We start from the raw sequence: 14,659 nt of genomic DNA, 5'->3' as shown, positions 1-14,659 counted from the left end.
AAGTGCCGCTGGATGAAGGATCCGACGCGTCCTACACCAGCAGCTCAGTGGCCGAGGAGCCGGATCTCCCAGTGATCGGCTCCGGCACACTCGAGTGTGTCGGGCTCCAAGAGCGAACCGAGGAACCACAGCGTCCCTCACAGCAAGGTCTCCAACAGAAGCAAAAGTGTGATCTGGACACGCCCCGAAGCCCGCACACTGATGAGGCCCCTTCTCAGGAGCCACAACCGGTGATACAGCCACCGGAACTGGAGCTGCGACCGTCCGAAAAGCCTTCTTCCAGGTCGTGGAAGCGGCGTCGCAAGGCTAACTACCGAGCAGCAGCCGCGAATGACGGGCCACCGGCCAAGGCATCACGTCTGCATGGTGGGGAGGTCATCAGGCCGCAGCGTACCGGTAACCGGATGACGGTCAGTGAGGCGGTGCGGCCACCGGAGCGGCAGTGCCGTCTACAGCCTCCCCAGCCTCCAACGCCGCCGATGACCCTGGAACGAACTCAATCCCAGCCAAGGAGAGTGACGTGCTGCTCGACAAACTGGCCGTGGAGTCTCGAGGGTGTGCAGTACCCAAAGAGGAGATTCTGCCACTGCTGTACAGGCCCTTCAGATGACTCCTGCCACGAGTGCTGAACCCCATGATGTTTTCCTACATTGATTTGCTCATCGCCAAGTGAAACGGTAAAGAAATGATTGTCAACTACTTGTGAACCAGTTCATCGTTTATGTGTCCCCATTTGTTGCCCTTGTTGCAACCAGTTTATGCATTGGTTTATCGTTCACATTGCGTCACATTTTGTCGACAGAGCTGCCTAATTTCCTTTCCCGGTCGGGGCTTGAGGAAGTCGCTCGCTGGCTCCGGTGCCGGGCTGCTGAGATGGCGGAGTCCGAGCTGAGCGATTCGGCCGCCACCCGCACCGCTCGCCGGTCATTCGTCGTCCACTAGACGCCTCCATCGGTGCAGCTCGAGGCTTCCACCGAGGCTGAGTGGCGACATGATCACCAGACGATGCTGGTGCTGCGCGACTTCTTTCGTTTGGTCATTCTGAGACCCCATCAGGCGCAGTCGAGTGAGCGTCGCGAGTGATCGACTGGTACCGGACAATGGTGCGCGAGGTGTGTCCGAATGGTCTCCGTTCTGAGCGAAGTGCCTTTATGTTGTTTCTAGGGAGTTCGAAAATCGCAGAAAATCTACGATTTTCGGGTGGGGAGAATGCGAGCCGCCGGCAACACCAGGAGCAGTCGCCATACGGCGGCGCCGAGTGCTGTCGCCTGGCTCCCAGCCCCACTCGCCAGTGTGGCGAGCGCCGCCTGCGAGTCGGCGCAGACGATGACCAGGCTCTCCGCCAGGCCGCCCTCCAGCCGCAGCAGCATCTCCAGTGCCCCGCGGATCGCCACCAATTCGGCGCGGGTGCTGCTGCATATCCTGCCCGCAGGGGCTCGGAGCTCGTGTTCCTCGCCTGAGGGGAGGATTATCAGCGCTCCACTCCCTCCGGCTGAGACACCTCCCTCCGCCGAGCCGTCGCTCCACACCCATACGGCGTCGTCTGGGAGGGTGGCCAGATGCTCCTCCGCTCTCTCCCGCCGGACGTCGGGTGGTGCTGTGCGGCTGATGTGGTTGCCGATGTCAAGTCTGAACTGGACCCTGGTGTCATCGATCCACGGCGGGATGGTGACGTGCAGGCGCTCCTCCACAGGTACATCTCGCACGCCCGCGCTCACCAGGGCGCGCGCTCCCGTGTCGCGCCAGCCGGTGGTGGTGCGGAGCCGCCGTGGGGCCGTTGCTTCGGCCACCGCGCGCAGTGGGTCGCCGCTTCTTTGTGAGGCTGCCAGACAGCTCAGTCTGGCAGCGAGCAGGTCCCGGCGTGCTCTCACGGGAACCAGACCGGCTTCCGCGAGGAGCGGGTCCCTCGGCGTGCTCACGGGGCACCCGGTGATAACGCGGGCTGCGGCGCGCATCTCAATCTCCAGTAGCTCTACGTGGGACTCGGACGCTGCAGGGAGCCATGCAGCCGCCGCGTATTCCAGGGCACCGCGGATGTAGCCGTTGGCTACTACTCGCAGCTGTGGCTCCCGCAGACCCCAGGAACGCCCGGTCATCTTACGGAGCTGTGCGATCCTCGGCTTGGTCTTCTTCCGGACGCGCGCGCAGTGCTCGCCCATGTGAAGTTGCCGGTCCAGGGTTACACCGAGAAGGTGAAGGTGTCTCCCAGCGTCCACTCGTGCCCCGTCTACGTGGATGTACAGGTCCCGGGCGTCGACGTAGTGCTGCGACAGGGCTAAAACTTGCGTTTTGCTTCCTGCCAGCCGCATCTTCCAGTCGCGGGCCCATTTCGCTATGGCATCCGCCGCTTGTTGAGCCCGGTCCCTGGCTTCCGCTATCGTACCGCCGGAACACAGTGTTGCGGTGTCATCGGCGTACAGGAAGACAGAGGTGCCCGGGATCCGCTTCAGCGCCGCCACGAGGTCCGCCGACCACAGCGTGAACAGGGTTGGTGCGAGGACGGACCCCTGCGGCAGGCCAGCTCGGAATGGGCGGTTCCGGCTCCGTGACCCATTGACCTCCGCGATCGACCCATTGACCCATTGACCTCCGACCCTTGTGCGGTCGGAGCTGTGTCTGGTCGGAAGCGCTTCAGGAACCACTGACATGCCACCATGGAACAGCTGAAACACTGTCACCATGTCCCCTCGGCGACAACGATAGTACAGCGACGGTATGTCGAGTCGGCGCAGACGCTCGGTGTATGGGAGATGTCTGATGGTGTCAACCATGCGAGTCGCTCGACGTTGTACCCGCTCCAACCGTTTTTGATTGACTCTGCCAAATGGCCCCCATACAATGTTGCCATACTCGAGGAACGGTCTCACCACAGACTTGTACAGCAGGGGCAGCGTAATCACGTCGAGGGTAGCAAATGAGCGCCTCACAACAGCCAACAGCCAACATCACAACAGCCAACTCGTTGTCCAGACGTTTGTTTGTTTGTTTTGTTGGGTTAGGCCCTTTCGGTCGACAAGACCATTGCAGAGCCGGAAGGATGATAGGAATTAGGGGGAGACATTGGTCTGGGCAGGCACCCTAGTGAGTCGCCGGGGCTGAGCCCGTCCAGAGGACAGGCCACCCAGCCCCAAGGCACTCACTGCACCCGGCTACGGGGTGCGCTCCCTCGGGAGCAGCGGTGCCGCTTCAAGGGAGCAGCCCGCATGAGATAAAGTTGCCTGTCCAGCCCGGAGGGGGTTGCGGCGTGGAGGAGAAGGATTTCAGTATCCTGAGGATAGAAGCATGGAAAGGTGTCCAGAGCCCTGATCGGCGGCCGGCTAGTAGGGGAGAGTGGGGCTATGCGATACACTTTTTGGTCTTCTGCACTTAGTGGCCAAGCTATTCAATGAAATTGCTCCAAATTTGGTCACATGCTAGCTGAATCAATTTGGAAAGCACATGCAAACTTTCACTTCTTTACGACTATTCACTTTTATGTGAAATTCAGAAAACCAAAGCAAGATTTTTGGGGTAAGTTGAAAAATTGTGGGGCAACTTGATACACGATATGGGGTACGTTAGGCGGCACGGGCGGACATCGATAGCAGCGCCTCTATCGGTCACTAGGGAAAGCTTGGCTGTAGGCGACGAAATACCGGCTGAGTTGGGGTGCGGTTATTTTTTCTCATCTTAGTTTGCTATTTTGGCGCGATTTTGACAATTTCTGGCGCATTCCACTTATTTACTTTAGCGGCCATAGGGCAATGGTTTACTAACGGGAGATGTAATGAATTGCAGCAGCAATACTTGGAATATAAAGAAGAAGTGAAGCAATTATGATACCTATTATTTTTTATAATGACAGAAGGAACGTGGAAGAAAAAACATTTTGTGCAGCATGTGAAAACAAGGTAATAGAATGGAAGAAGGGCTGCTACTTTTCATGCGCCCGAGACCAGCCACCTCATCATCAACGCATGGTAATGATAGTTTAAGTTTATGTTAAAAAAGAATAGGAGCTGCTGCAAAGGTGATGTCTCAAAGCCGTTAAGTCAAGTCAGGCATGCTCTTACAGACCGAACGTTCAAGTTGCGAGACCCCATCATACCGCTCCAGTGGCTGGTGCTTATATTGATATTGTGCAATTTCAGATACTTTGTTTATTTTTTGTGGCATAATATCTAGAAAGTTTTTGCAAGTCTGGTGATGACTGATAATTCAAATAAGTGATTTAGTAAAATTAAGTTCAGTGGGTACAAGTGCTTTTTTCTGTAGAAGAAATGTTTGATTTTGTTTTTACTTTGCTTACCTACTGTCATGATCATACACTGTAAAAAATATTGACTAGCCCCTCGTCAAATGATTCTCAACGCTAAATGTCGGGGGTACAGGCTAGTTTTGCATCCTACTTTTGACACACGGTGCGAGCCCCTGGCTTGTTTTGTGTTCGTCAGATGACAGTTACCAGGTGTCGGTTAGTTTTTACCACGTCCCAAAAATAGCTGGAGCGTTTCTGCCTTGTTTTGGAAGCAGGTCCTCGTTAATGCTGTGTATGATAACAACCTACCTAGTAACAATAATAACGAAAAACAATGTCAAAACGAGGGCGGCTTGTTTAGTGACGATGCTCAAAAGAAGCATCGTCTTGTTCCTACTTAACGAATGAAGCTCAAACTAGGTCAAAACTAACGTATTGCTCAACCCATAGTCAGATGACCAGCAGATCCTACGCCGCCCAATCCAGTCATCGAATTTGCCAGCGAATTCGTTTGAAGACCATCATATTATTAAATATCGGTGGTCTTCAAACGAAATCTCTTACCAGTTTGATGACGAATTCATCCGGCCCATTCCAAAAACGCTCAAGATAAAATGAAAGTGTATTTCTGAAATAATATGCTTTCTTGCAATGCACCTTTCGTATATCAAGCGAACCTTTCACTTCCAGCGCCCGTCAACAGTTATCAATCGAATCAGAAGCATGCACATATAGATAGATCTGAACCTAAGAACACAGAAGACATTTTGTAGAGTACCTGTCTGAGCCTATGCAGTGGAGCCCGTGAGCCGCCCAACCGCAGCTGCCTCATGAACTTGATGATAGGTCTGAACCTCAGATTGGCCAGAGCTTGGCCGTCAATAACCAGCTTATTTATATCCACAATTGTAGTGACTTAGGGTTTGGAATTTGCCAAACCTAAGTTTTGATTACCAAGAGAAGTTTTGTACTTCTTGCACTTGCCTTTTCTTCATAACTTTGGCGGAAATCGTCGTAGTGAAACTTCAGTGATCCGTTAGCTGTCGGTTCTTGAGAGAGTTGGCCAGGCCGGACACCGGGGGCGGCTCCACAACTTTTGAAAAATTAAACCAAAGTCCTATTGCACTGCATGGAGAGCAATTCATTTAAAATCGCTCTTGTTCCCCCCCCCCCTCGACAACTTTGCAAACGTCTCTGCGCGATTTAGTTGAGAATAATGGCTTATGGCAAGTTATTGAATCAGAACGTCGATCACTGCAGGTCATATATCGGCAAGCAATTCTTCATAACTAGACACTGCACAAATGGAAACGATACAGGTTTGCCCAGTGATAAACACTCGCACTGCACAGACGCGCGCACCTCCGACCGAACGCGGCACGGCACAGCGCAACTGGCGCCGGGAAGCCGGGAACGCATTAAGTGAAGGATTCACGGGTGCGCAACTTTATTGCGAACAATAAAAACCTACCGCAAACGATTAAAAAAAAAGTTTTAGGGCAATCGGAAATACAAATGTATTGACTTATAGAAATAAAATTGTCATTCACCTTCCAAATAACCCAACAATTTATTTGCCGTAAAAAGTGTCTGGAAATGGAAAGTTGCTAACATGATTCAGCAAGTAGGGAAACGCAGCAGCTACCTGGCGAATAATCTCAGGCTGGTTTAGTGACGAGTGCATTGCTACGGCTTGTTCCTCACCCTTCACAGATTACTATGACAAAACTACCCTTAGTATTTTGATCATCCTGAGGCTGGCTTTCACCTAATAATTTGATGAGGGTCTTCCTCGTTTCGGATTGAGGCGAAAACAAACGTCAAACAACCTTGATAGTTAATTCAGCACTTCAAAACAAAGGTACACCTAGGGTATCATCACAATACCGGATCATAACGACCTGGATAGTTCTCAGCCTGTAAGCTAACTAAGCGGTAACTAGTCAAGTGGTAGGTACCGGAAGCATTGACAACCTGGTGACTGTTTCGAGACCCTTGTTTTGACACATAGCTCGTCAATATTTTTTACAGTGTAATTGCCTCTATTGAGCTGGGTATTTCATTATATATTGAACTACCAAATTTATATTTGAAAAGTAGGTATTTAATCTGTAACAACTAGCATTAGGCTGCATGGCACTGGCAGTAGTCGAGCTTGTCAAATACCTAAATGTTTTGCTCAGAAATTGTTTGCTTTATTGGTTTCTTGAGTTTCACCAGATAAAGATACAAGGTTGGCTGATTTGGTGTTAGTTATCCATATTAAGTGCACTGTTTGTGAAAAGATTATGGAAATTGTAACCTCAATAATGAAATTTCATGCTGTCAAAGCTATGAGATGTTGCCTTGAGTTTGAAATCAGGCAAACATGGATTGAAGCTGTTTTCTAAAAAAAAAAACTGCTTTTTAGTAACTTTCACCTCATAATTTGTATTTATTCAATCTCAGATGGGAGCAAGGCTGAATCACAATTATCTTTTGGGAAATGCTCTACAAAACTGCATTGTTTTTATTTCTGTGGCATAATTTTGTGCCTAATTCAAAGACTTTCTCTGGTGTAGTTTGTAATAAGATTGTTTGAACATCTACTTTCTGACCTGTTTGGTGCCAATTAATCCTGCAACCTATTTAGCTTATTCACCCATCTCTCTTGCCATTCCTACATATTTCATGTCAGTCTATTGCATAAATATTGTGTAGTTAACATACTTCATGATATACAAATGAATGGTACCTATAGAGGCTCGATGTGGGTAAATGAGAACCAATGAACCTATATTTTTTTACAATGGCATCAAGTCCTCTTGTCACGGCCATGGATATCACAGAAGATTTTGCTGAACTGCGCAAGAGAATCCTGTGCAAGGAAATGTTTTGCATGATTTAGCTGAACAGCATAAATTTTATTTTCCCAGTTGCATTGGAGCTCTGCTGGAGTTTGCTGATGACAGGATGCTGAAGGGCTGAAGCTGGTAGCTCTGGCAGGAGTCCAGTGTCCACCAGCTCAAGATCCGACGCCGCCGCGTCGCCGCCGTGCGGCACTCCGCGGAGACGGGGACGGCGGTCATGATTGAAGACAACGCATTTCCCGCCTGGACTGTCCGGTCGGAGACTGATAATCCCTCCGTTGAGCCGCACACCGTGGAGCTACTGCACCGCGCGTGTCCACCCGCAGTGCAGTGCCAGCAACGGTGCCGTGAGTGCGACATCTGCGTGCATATGACGCAGTGCGACTGTCACGACTCGCGGCTCAGTGTTAACTGTCAGTGTGACAGTGCGGCTCGCGCTCGTTTTAGCGAGGTGCTCTGTTGACTGTTGTATATAACCACCTTGATGGAGACCTATGTGCTGCCGCTTGAGTTTCAATGTACAGTTTTATGCATCAAACTAGCGTAAGTAAATGGCTGTCAGAGGTCAATTTGAAGCGCAATTAGTACCCATAGCCTAGCTGGGTTGACCGTGTCATGTGACTAGTCCCGATGAACGTTCTGTTTCGATGTCGTCAGTCGTTGACTTTTGTAAACCATTCGTTTCGGAGCTCTGTGTTGTGTTGTTTGGGATCGCAGTTGTTTGAGCAGTTTGCTTTATGCGTCGTACGCTGACAGAACGCTGGTCGTACACAAGTCATGTGTTTCCTTTCGCCCCTAATGGGTTACTGCGGTACCTATGCAGTTGGAATGTGTCTCGAGACACTAACTGGTCGCACTTGGTTGTGAAAATGACACTAGCTGGTCGCACTTGGTTTCAAGCTGCGCTTGGAAATGGTGCAATATTATTTGCATTTTGCAATGCAATTTTATTGCCGTAACCGTATTGGTAGATAGTGTCAGAAGTTGGCCATTTGATGCGTTGTCACTTGTCAGACGCTGTTGCCTTAGTACTGACAAATTGATGGGCCGCGTTTGTGTTCCTGTTAAGATACGGATCTCAATATAAGGTGATTCAGAGGTAGGAACCTGAATGCATTTGTTCAGACTTTTCATTTTATGGGGATGCACTGTTTCATGAGCAAGAACGAGCATGGCTCTCGTTGAGCGAAGCGGAAGCGCAATCGATATTTGTTATCGTGTTTGTAGACTGTGGCCACATTTACATCACTATTCAACACCACGCACCAACATTATTTAAAGTGCTTGAACCTATACTTCATTTCGCTAAATTTCGGGGTCGTCAACCTACGGTCCGTGACTCCGTGGTCGTTACGTTTGGCCAATAACTAGACTTTATACATATTAACTGGTTCATATAATCACAGCATGATGCCCCGGACAATTTTTATTTGATTCACTGATAATGAATGTATCCCAGTACCGCACAAACTGAGACTGAAACTGGACAACTCGCTTTTCGAGGTTCAAGTTCATTATCTTCAGATGTTATGGTATGGTAAGCATTTCATGTTCGAAGAAAATGGTCAGCGTTAGCAGTGCTAGGCGGGTATTATGAGCTTTCAGTTATTGCAATATTTGTTTAGGCTATTTTAATTGTGGTATCACCTGTCAATTTCACGCGGAATATGTAGTATTATCTTATACAATCGCGGTAACTACATATTTTCTGCCGGTTACTGTTATTATCATTGATTCGTAATATATCGCTACGAGCGTGGCTCGATTCACATTGTTATTATATTGGCATTCAAGATTCAAGAATAAACATCTTTTAATGCATTCCAATTCCATCAAAATGTCGATATGCACAAAAAAAAGTTCTAAAAATTGCAGCAGTTTTGTGAATCAAAAATAGCTGTAAAATAGGCCTGTGTAACTTCAACAACAGTGCGCCGAAAAACGTCTAAAAACGCGTAAACAAAAACTAAGATGTAAAAAAAATAACTGCACCCCTGAGTTGTCACACGTTGAATAGGTTCATAGACATCCGTCTTGTGAAAAAGTTGAACTTTTGGCTTCAATATTTCTACAGGCAATTTTAGAAGTGTCTTCACATAGATTACAAAACCATTTAGATTATTCTATTCACTTCAAGCCTTTCCTATTGTTCTTGACGAGATGCGGGAACTATTTGTAATTAGTGTTTCTAGCTTAGTAAAAGAACATATTATGCAAACGATGAAAAAAGCATAAATGGAAGATTTTATATGCAATTTTCTCTAACAATTAATGGTAAATTATCTACATATCAAGGAAAAGATGCATGCTAACTGATAATTTAAAGTTCTTGGGGCCAGTTGATTTCCTCTTTTCTTACGTCGCCCCAATGGCCGCGAATACACTAGTGATAACGCCTATCGAACATGTTACACTTCTTTTTTCGTAGTTTCTTCATCATTATAACGGTCATTGGCCGTCCTATCGGAACCGATCGTAAGCCTCCCTAATGGATAATACTAAACATGCTTTCCTTTCTCATTGAAAGGCAAGAACAATAAAGCATAAACCATTACTGTACTCCATACGCATGAAAAGGCTCATCAAACATGGCTCAATATCTGATTTGCCTTTACTGCGACGCCAAGGGCACCATGCATTGCCAGTTTAATTTTCTGCACGAAATTTACGCCCAGGTGAAATGGAGCACGCTATAAGCAGTCTTGGGTAGCCATCTTTAAACATGCCCCGGCCCTGCGGCGGCCGACTTTCACAAGACTGAACTCAAATGTTTGTTTACATGAAGAGGCTAGTGCGTTTTACTTGGTGATCTTACAAAAGAAATCATCGCTTAATTTTGTGAACATACATTCAACATTCTTACACATATAACCTTGACAAAAAACGACCCAAAGTGTTGGCCAGCAAAAAATACTTTTGCTGTCACAACTTACCCCAGTGCGCCTACAGGGCGACATGGCGTTCCACCAGGTCTGAGCCTGCAGTGACATCGGTAAAATGTGCGTAACCTTTCTGCTAGCGTAAATATTGGCGCCATATCAAGAGTATTTTTAAAGATATTTCCTTTGTAATAACTTACCCCTGTAACAACTAGCCCCACTCTCCCCTACTCTTGCCCGCGCTCACATACGTGCACGTTACCCCGGCAACGGGCTATTGACCAATGAGAAGCGAGAAAAGTGTTACGTCACTGCGATTTTTCATATACCTGTGCCCCCCGGACGTGACGTAGTGTGCTCGCGCGCGTGCAGGGTCTCTGCGATCGAAAAAGAGCGCTAGCAGCGCGCCACTTGACGCCGCAATTGTCAAAAGCGGCGTGTTAGTATGCTTTATTATGAATGATGTGTGTAAAAGTGAGTTTTTATGTTGTTTATTTGTAGGAAATGGTTGGAATAAATTAAGTTATTTTTATTTCTGTTGGTTGGAGTTTTTATTCAAAAGATTTCGGTCTATACTATTGATATTTACTGAAAATACCTTCGTGTAATAAGATGGCGAAGTACTAAAATGAGCAGCATTATTGAATATCGTAGAAGAATAACCTTATGCTCACTATCTTTAAACAATCCAAAAATTAGCCTAAAATCAATGAATATATTTCGGAAACGTTCCTTCTTCAGTTCAAAAAGTTAACTATACAAGCCACAGAAATGTACAAATAATTGAACGTCACAAAAGCGCCGAATTCACTGATCCCACCAACGAATATTAGTCACATTCTCGTGCCATATAAGTAGAATGGCCTCTTTTAATCAACGCAAGACTAAAATAACAGGTATACATAAGGTAGCGTAACCAAATACAACTGTAGGTATGAGATCACTTGTGATCTAACGAATAACTAATAACTATGCTAGTCAATTTAGAAACACACAATATAATTACAACTAACATGCAAGGTGTACACAACCAACTACTCAAAAGATCGATTGTCTAGCCAACAAACTAGCCATTCAACCAATTATTCAATCAACTAGTTACACCCATTACATGGGTTACACCCATTACATGTAATGGGTGTAACTAGTTGATTGAATAATTGGTTGAATGGCTAGTTTGTTGGCTAGACAATCGATCTTTTGAGTAGTTGGTTGTGTATACCTTGCATGTTAGTTGTAATTATATTGTGTGTTTCTAAATTGACTAGCATAGTTATTAGTTATTCGTTAGATCACAAGTGATCTCATACAGTTGTATTTGGTTACGCTACCTTATGTATACCTGTTATTTTAGTCTTGCGTTGATTAAAAGAGGCCATTCTACTTATATGGCACGAGAATGTGACTAATATTCGTTGGTGGGATCAGTGAATTCGGCGCTTTTGTGACGTTCAATTATTTGTACATTTCTGTGGCTTGTATAGTTAACTTTTTGAACTGAAGAAGGAACGTTTCCGAAATATATTCATTGATTTTAGGCTAATTTTTGGATTGTTTAAAGATAGTGAGCATAAGGTTATTCTTCTACGATAGAAAATACCTTCGCTTGAATAAATTGCAGATATTTGGCAACTGAAGTGTTAGGTAAGCCTAAATGATATGTAAAAAGGTAAGAGACACCCTGATTATCATTTGAGAAACGAAAATATATGAATTTTCCTTATAAGACTCGCTCAATATGCTACTCCGCGGTTTATGCCCCGAGGGTGTCCGAAGGTTCCCGTTAGTTTGTCGTTGGCGCTCGGCTCGCGCGCGAGCCGACGTCACCGCCTGTGACGTCGGCTCGCGAAATACGTCATACCCTGCACACAAAATAGCCGGTTGCCGAACAGCGCTCAGACGTAAATATGCGGTTTTTATATAGCCATATACGGCCTTGATATACCCCGCGTTCGATGTCTCTCGGACGGCGTATTTACAAATTGCAACCGAGCTCCGCCGTGGGGTAAGGTGGGCAGGGGTTTTCGCACTACGGCTGCGGTTGAACTACCGTCTGTGGTAGAAACTTCAGGGCGATGGCGCGTTTCATACGAAATGTGGCGCAATGTTTGTTTGCTAGTTCTGCTCTACGTCTGTCAAACTAGCAGCGAGCAGCGAGCAGCGAGTCCAGCAGCGAGAAACGGGCCATCCCGATTTAGCTGAAATTTGGCTCACAGAGCCTTCTCAGCACGCTGATTCCGAAAATCATGGTCTCTAGGGTGGAAATATTGACCGTTCTCGAGATAGAACCCTCTAAAGTTCTTACCATCCATGACCGGGCCATCCCGATTTGGCTGAAAATTGGCTCACAGAGCCTTCTCAGCACGCTGATTCCGAAAATCATGGTCTCTAGGGTGGAAATATTGACCGTTCTCGAGATAGAACCCTCTAAAGTTCTTACCACCCATGACCGGGCCATCCCGATTTGGCTGAAAATTGGCTCACAGAGCCTTCTCAGCACGCTGATTCCGAAAATCATGGTCTCAAGGGTGGAAATATTGACCGTTCTCGAGATAGAACCCTCTAAAGTTCTTACCACCCATGACCGGGCCATCCCGATTTGGCTGAAAATTGGCTCACAGAGCCTTCTCAGCACGCTGATTCCGAAAATCATGGTCTCTAGGGTGGAAATATTGACCGTTCTCGAGATAGAACCCTCGCAGCGAGTCCAGCAGCGAGAAACGGGCCATCCCGATTTAGCTGAAATTTGGCTCACAGAGTCTTCTCAGCACGCTGATTCCGAAAATCATGGTCTCTAGGGTGGAAATATTGACCGTTCTCGAGATAGAACCCTCTAAAGTTCTTACCACCCATGACCGGGCCATCCCGACTTGGCTGAAAATTGGCTCACAGAGCCTTCTCAGCACGCTGATTCCGAAAATCATGGTCTCTTGGGTGGAAATATTGACCGTTCTCGAGATAGAACCCTCGCAGTGAGTCCAGCAGCGAGAAACGGGCCATCCCGATTTAGCTGAAATTTGGCTCACAGAGCCTTCTCAGCACGCTGATTCCGAAAATCATGGTCTCTAGGGTGGAAATATTGACCGTTCTCGAGATAGAACCCTCTAAAGTTCTTACCATCCATGACCGGGCCTTCCCGATTTGGCTGAAAATTGGCTCACAGAACCTTCTCAGCACGCTGATTCCGAAAATCATGGTCTCTATGGTGGAAATATTGACCATTCTCGAGATAGAACCCTCTAAAGTTCTTACCATCCATGACCGGGCCATCCCGATTTGGCTGAAAATTGGCTCACAGAGCCTTCTCAGCACGGTGATTCCGAAAATCATGGTCTCTTGGGTGGAAATATTGACCGTTCTCGAGATAGAACCCTCGCAGCGAGTCCGGCAGCGAGAAACGGGCAATCCCGATTTCGCTGAAATTTGGCTCACAGAGCCTTCTCAGCACGCTAATTCCGAAAATCATGGTCTCTAGGGTGGAAATATTGACCGTTCTAGAGATAGAACCCTCTAAAGTTCTTACCACCCATGACCGGGCCATCCCGATTTGGCTGAAAATTGGCTCACAGAGCCTTCTCAGCACGCTGATTCCGAAAATCATGGTCTCTAGGGTGGAAACATTGACCATTCTCGAGATAGAACCCTCTAAAGTTCTTACCATCCATGACCGGGCCATCCCGATTTGGCTGAAAATTGGCTCACAGAGCCTTCTCAGCACGATGGTTCCGAAAATCATGGTCTCTAGGGTGGAAACATTGACCATTCTCGAGATAGAACCCTCTAAAGTTCTTACCATCCATGACCGGGCCATCCCGATTTGGCTGAACGGTCAATATTTCCACCCTAGAGACCATGATTTTCGGAATCAGTGTGCTGATAAGGCTCTGTGAGCCAAATTTCAGCTAAATCGAGATGGCCCGTTTCTCGCTGCTGGACTCGCTGCGAGGGTTCTATCTCGAGAACGGTCAATATTTCCACCCTAGAGACCATGATTTTCGGAATCAGCGTGCTGAGAAGGCTCTGTGAGCCAATTTTCAGCCAAATCGGGATGGCCCGGTCATGGGTGATAAGAACTTTAGAGGCGTTCTATCTCGAGAACGGTCAATATTTCCACCCTTGAGACCATGACTTACGGAATCACCGTGCTGAGAAGGCTCTGTGAGCCAATTTTCAGCCAAATCGGGATGGCCCGGTCATGGATGGTAAGAACTTTAGAGGGTTCTATCTCGAGAACGGTCAATATTTCCACCCTAGAGACCATGATTTTCGGAATCAGCGTGCTGAGAAGGCTCTGTGGGCCAATTTTAAGCCAAATCGGGATGGCCCGGTCATGGATGGTAAGAACTTTAGAGGGTTCTATCTCGAGAACGGTCAATATTTCCACCCTAGAGACCATGATTTTCGGAATCAGCGTGCTGAGAAGGCTCTGTGAGCCAATTTTAAGCCAAATCGGGATGGCCCGGTCATGGATGGTAAGAATTTTAGAGGGTTCTATCTCGAGAACGGTCAATATTTCCACCCTAGAGACCATGATTATCGGAATCAGCGTGCTGAGAAGGCGCTGTGAGCCAATTTTCAGCCAAATCGGGATGGCCCGGTCATGGGTGATAAGAACTTTAGAGGCGTTCTATCTCGAGAACGGTCAATATTTCCACCCTTGAGACCATGATTTACGGAATCACCGTGCTGAGAAG

General features: G+C 47.3%; 1 protein-coding gene across 1 annotated transcript; it reads right to left on the bottom strand.

Moving 5' to 3' along the window:
• Positions 1-1,187: 1,187 nt before the first annotated feature.
• LOC122387768 lies at positions 1,188-2,771 on the bottom strand. The gene has a single exon (XM_043378216.1). The coding sequence runs from the start codon at positions 2,769-2,771 to the stop codon at positions 1,188-1,190; it is 1,584 nt and encodes a 527-aa protein (XP_043234151.1).
• Positions 2,772-14,659: the final 11,888 nt, after the last annotated feature.

This window comes from Amphibalanus amphitrite, unplaced genomic scaffold (assembly GCF_019059575.1).
Source record: "Amphibalanus amphitrite isolate SeventyFive unplaced genomic scaffold, NRLGWU_Aamphi_draft 000297F_arrow, whole genome shotgun sequence".
NCBI lineage: Eukaryota > Metazoa > Arthropoda > Thecostraca > Balanomorpha > Balanidae > Amphibalanus > Amphibalanus amphitrite.
Note: the sequence above shows the minus strand (reverse complement) of the source record. Positions and strands in the feature narration are given on the sequence as shown.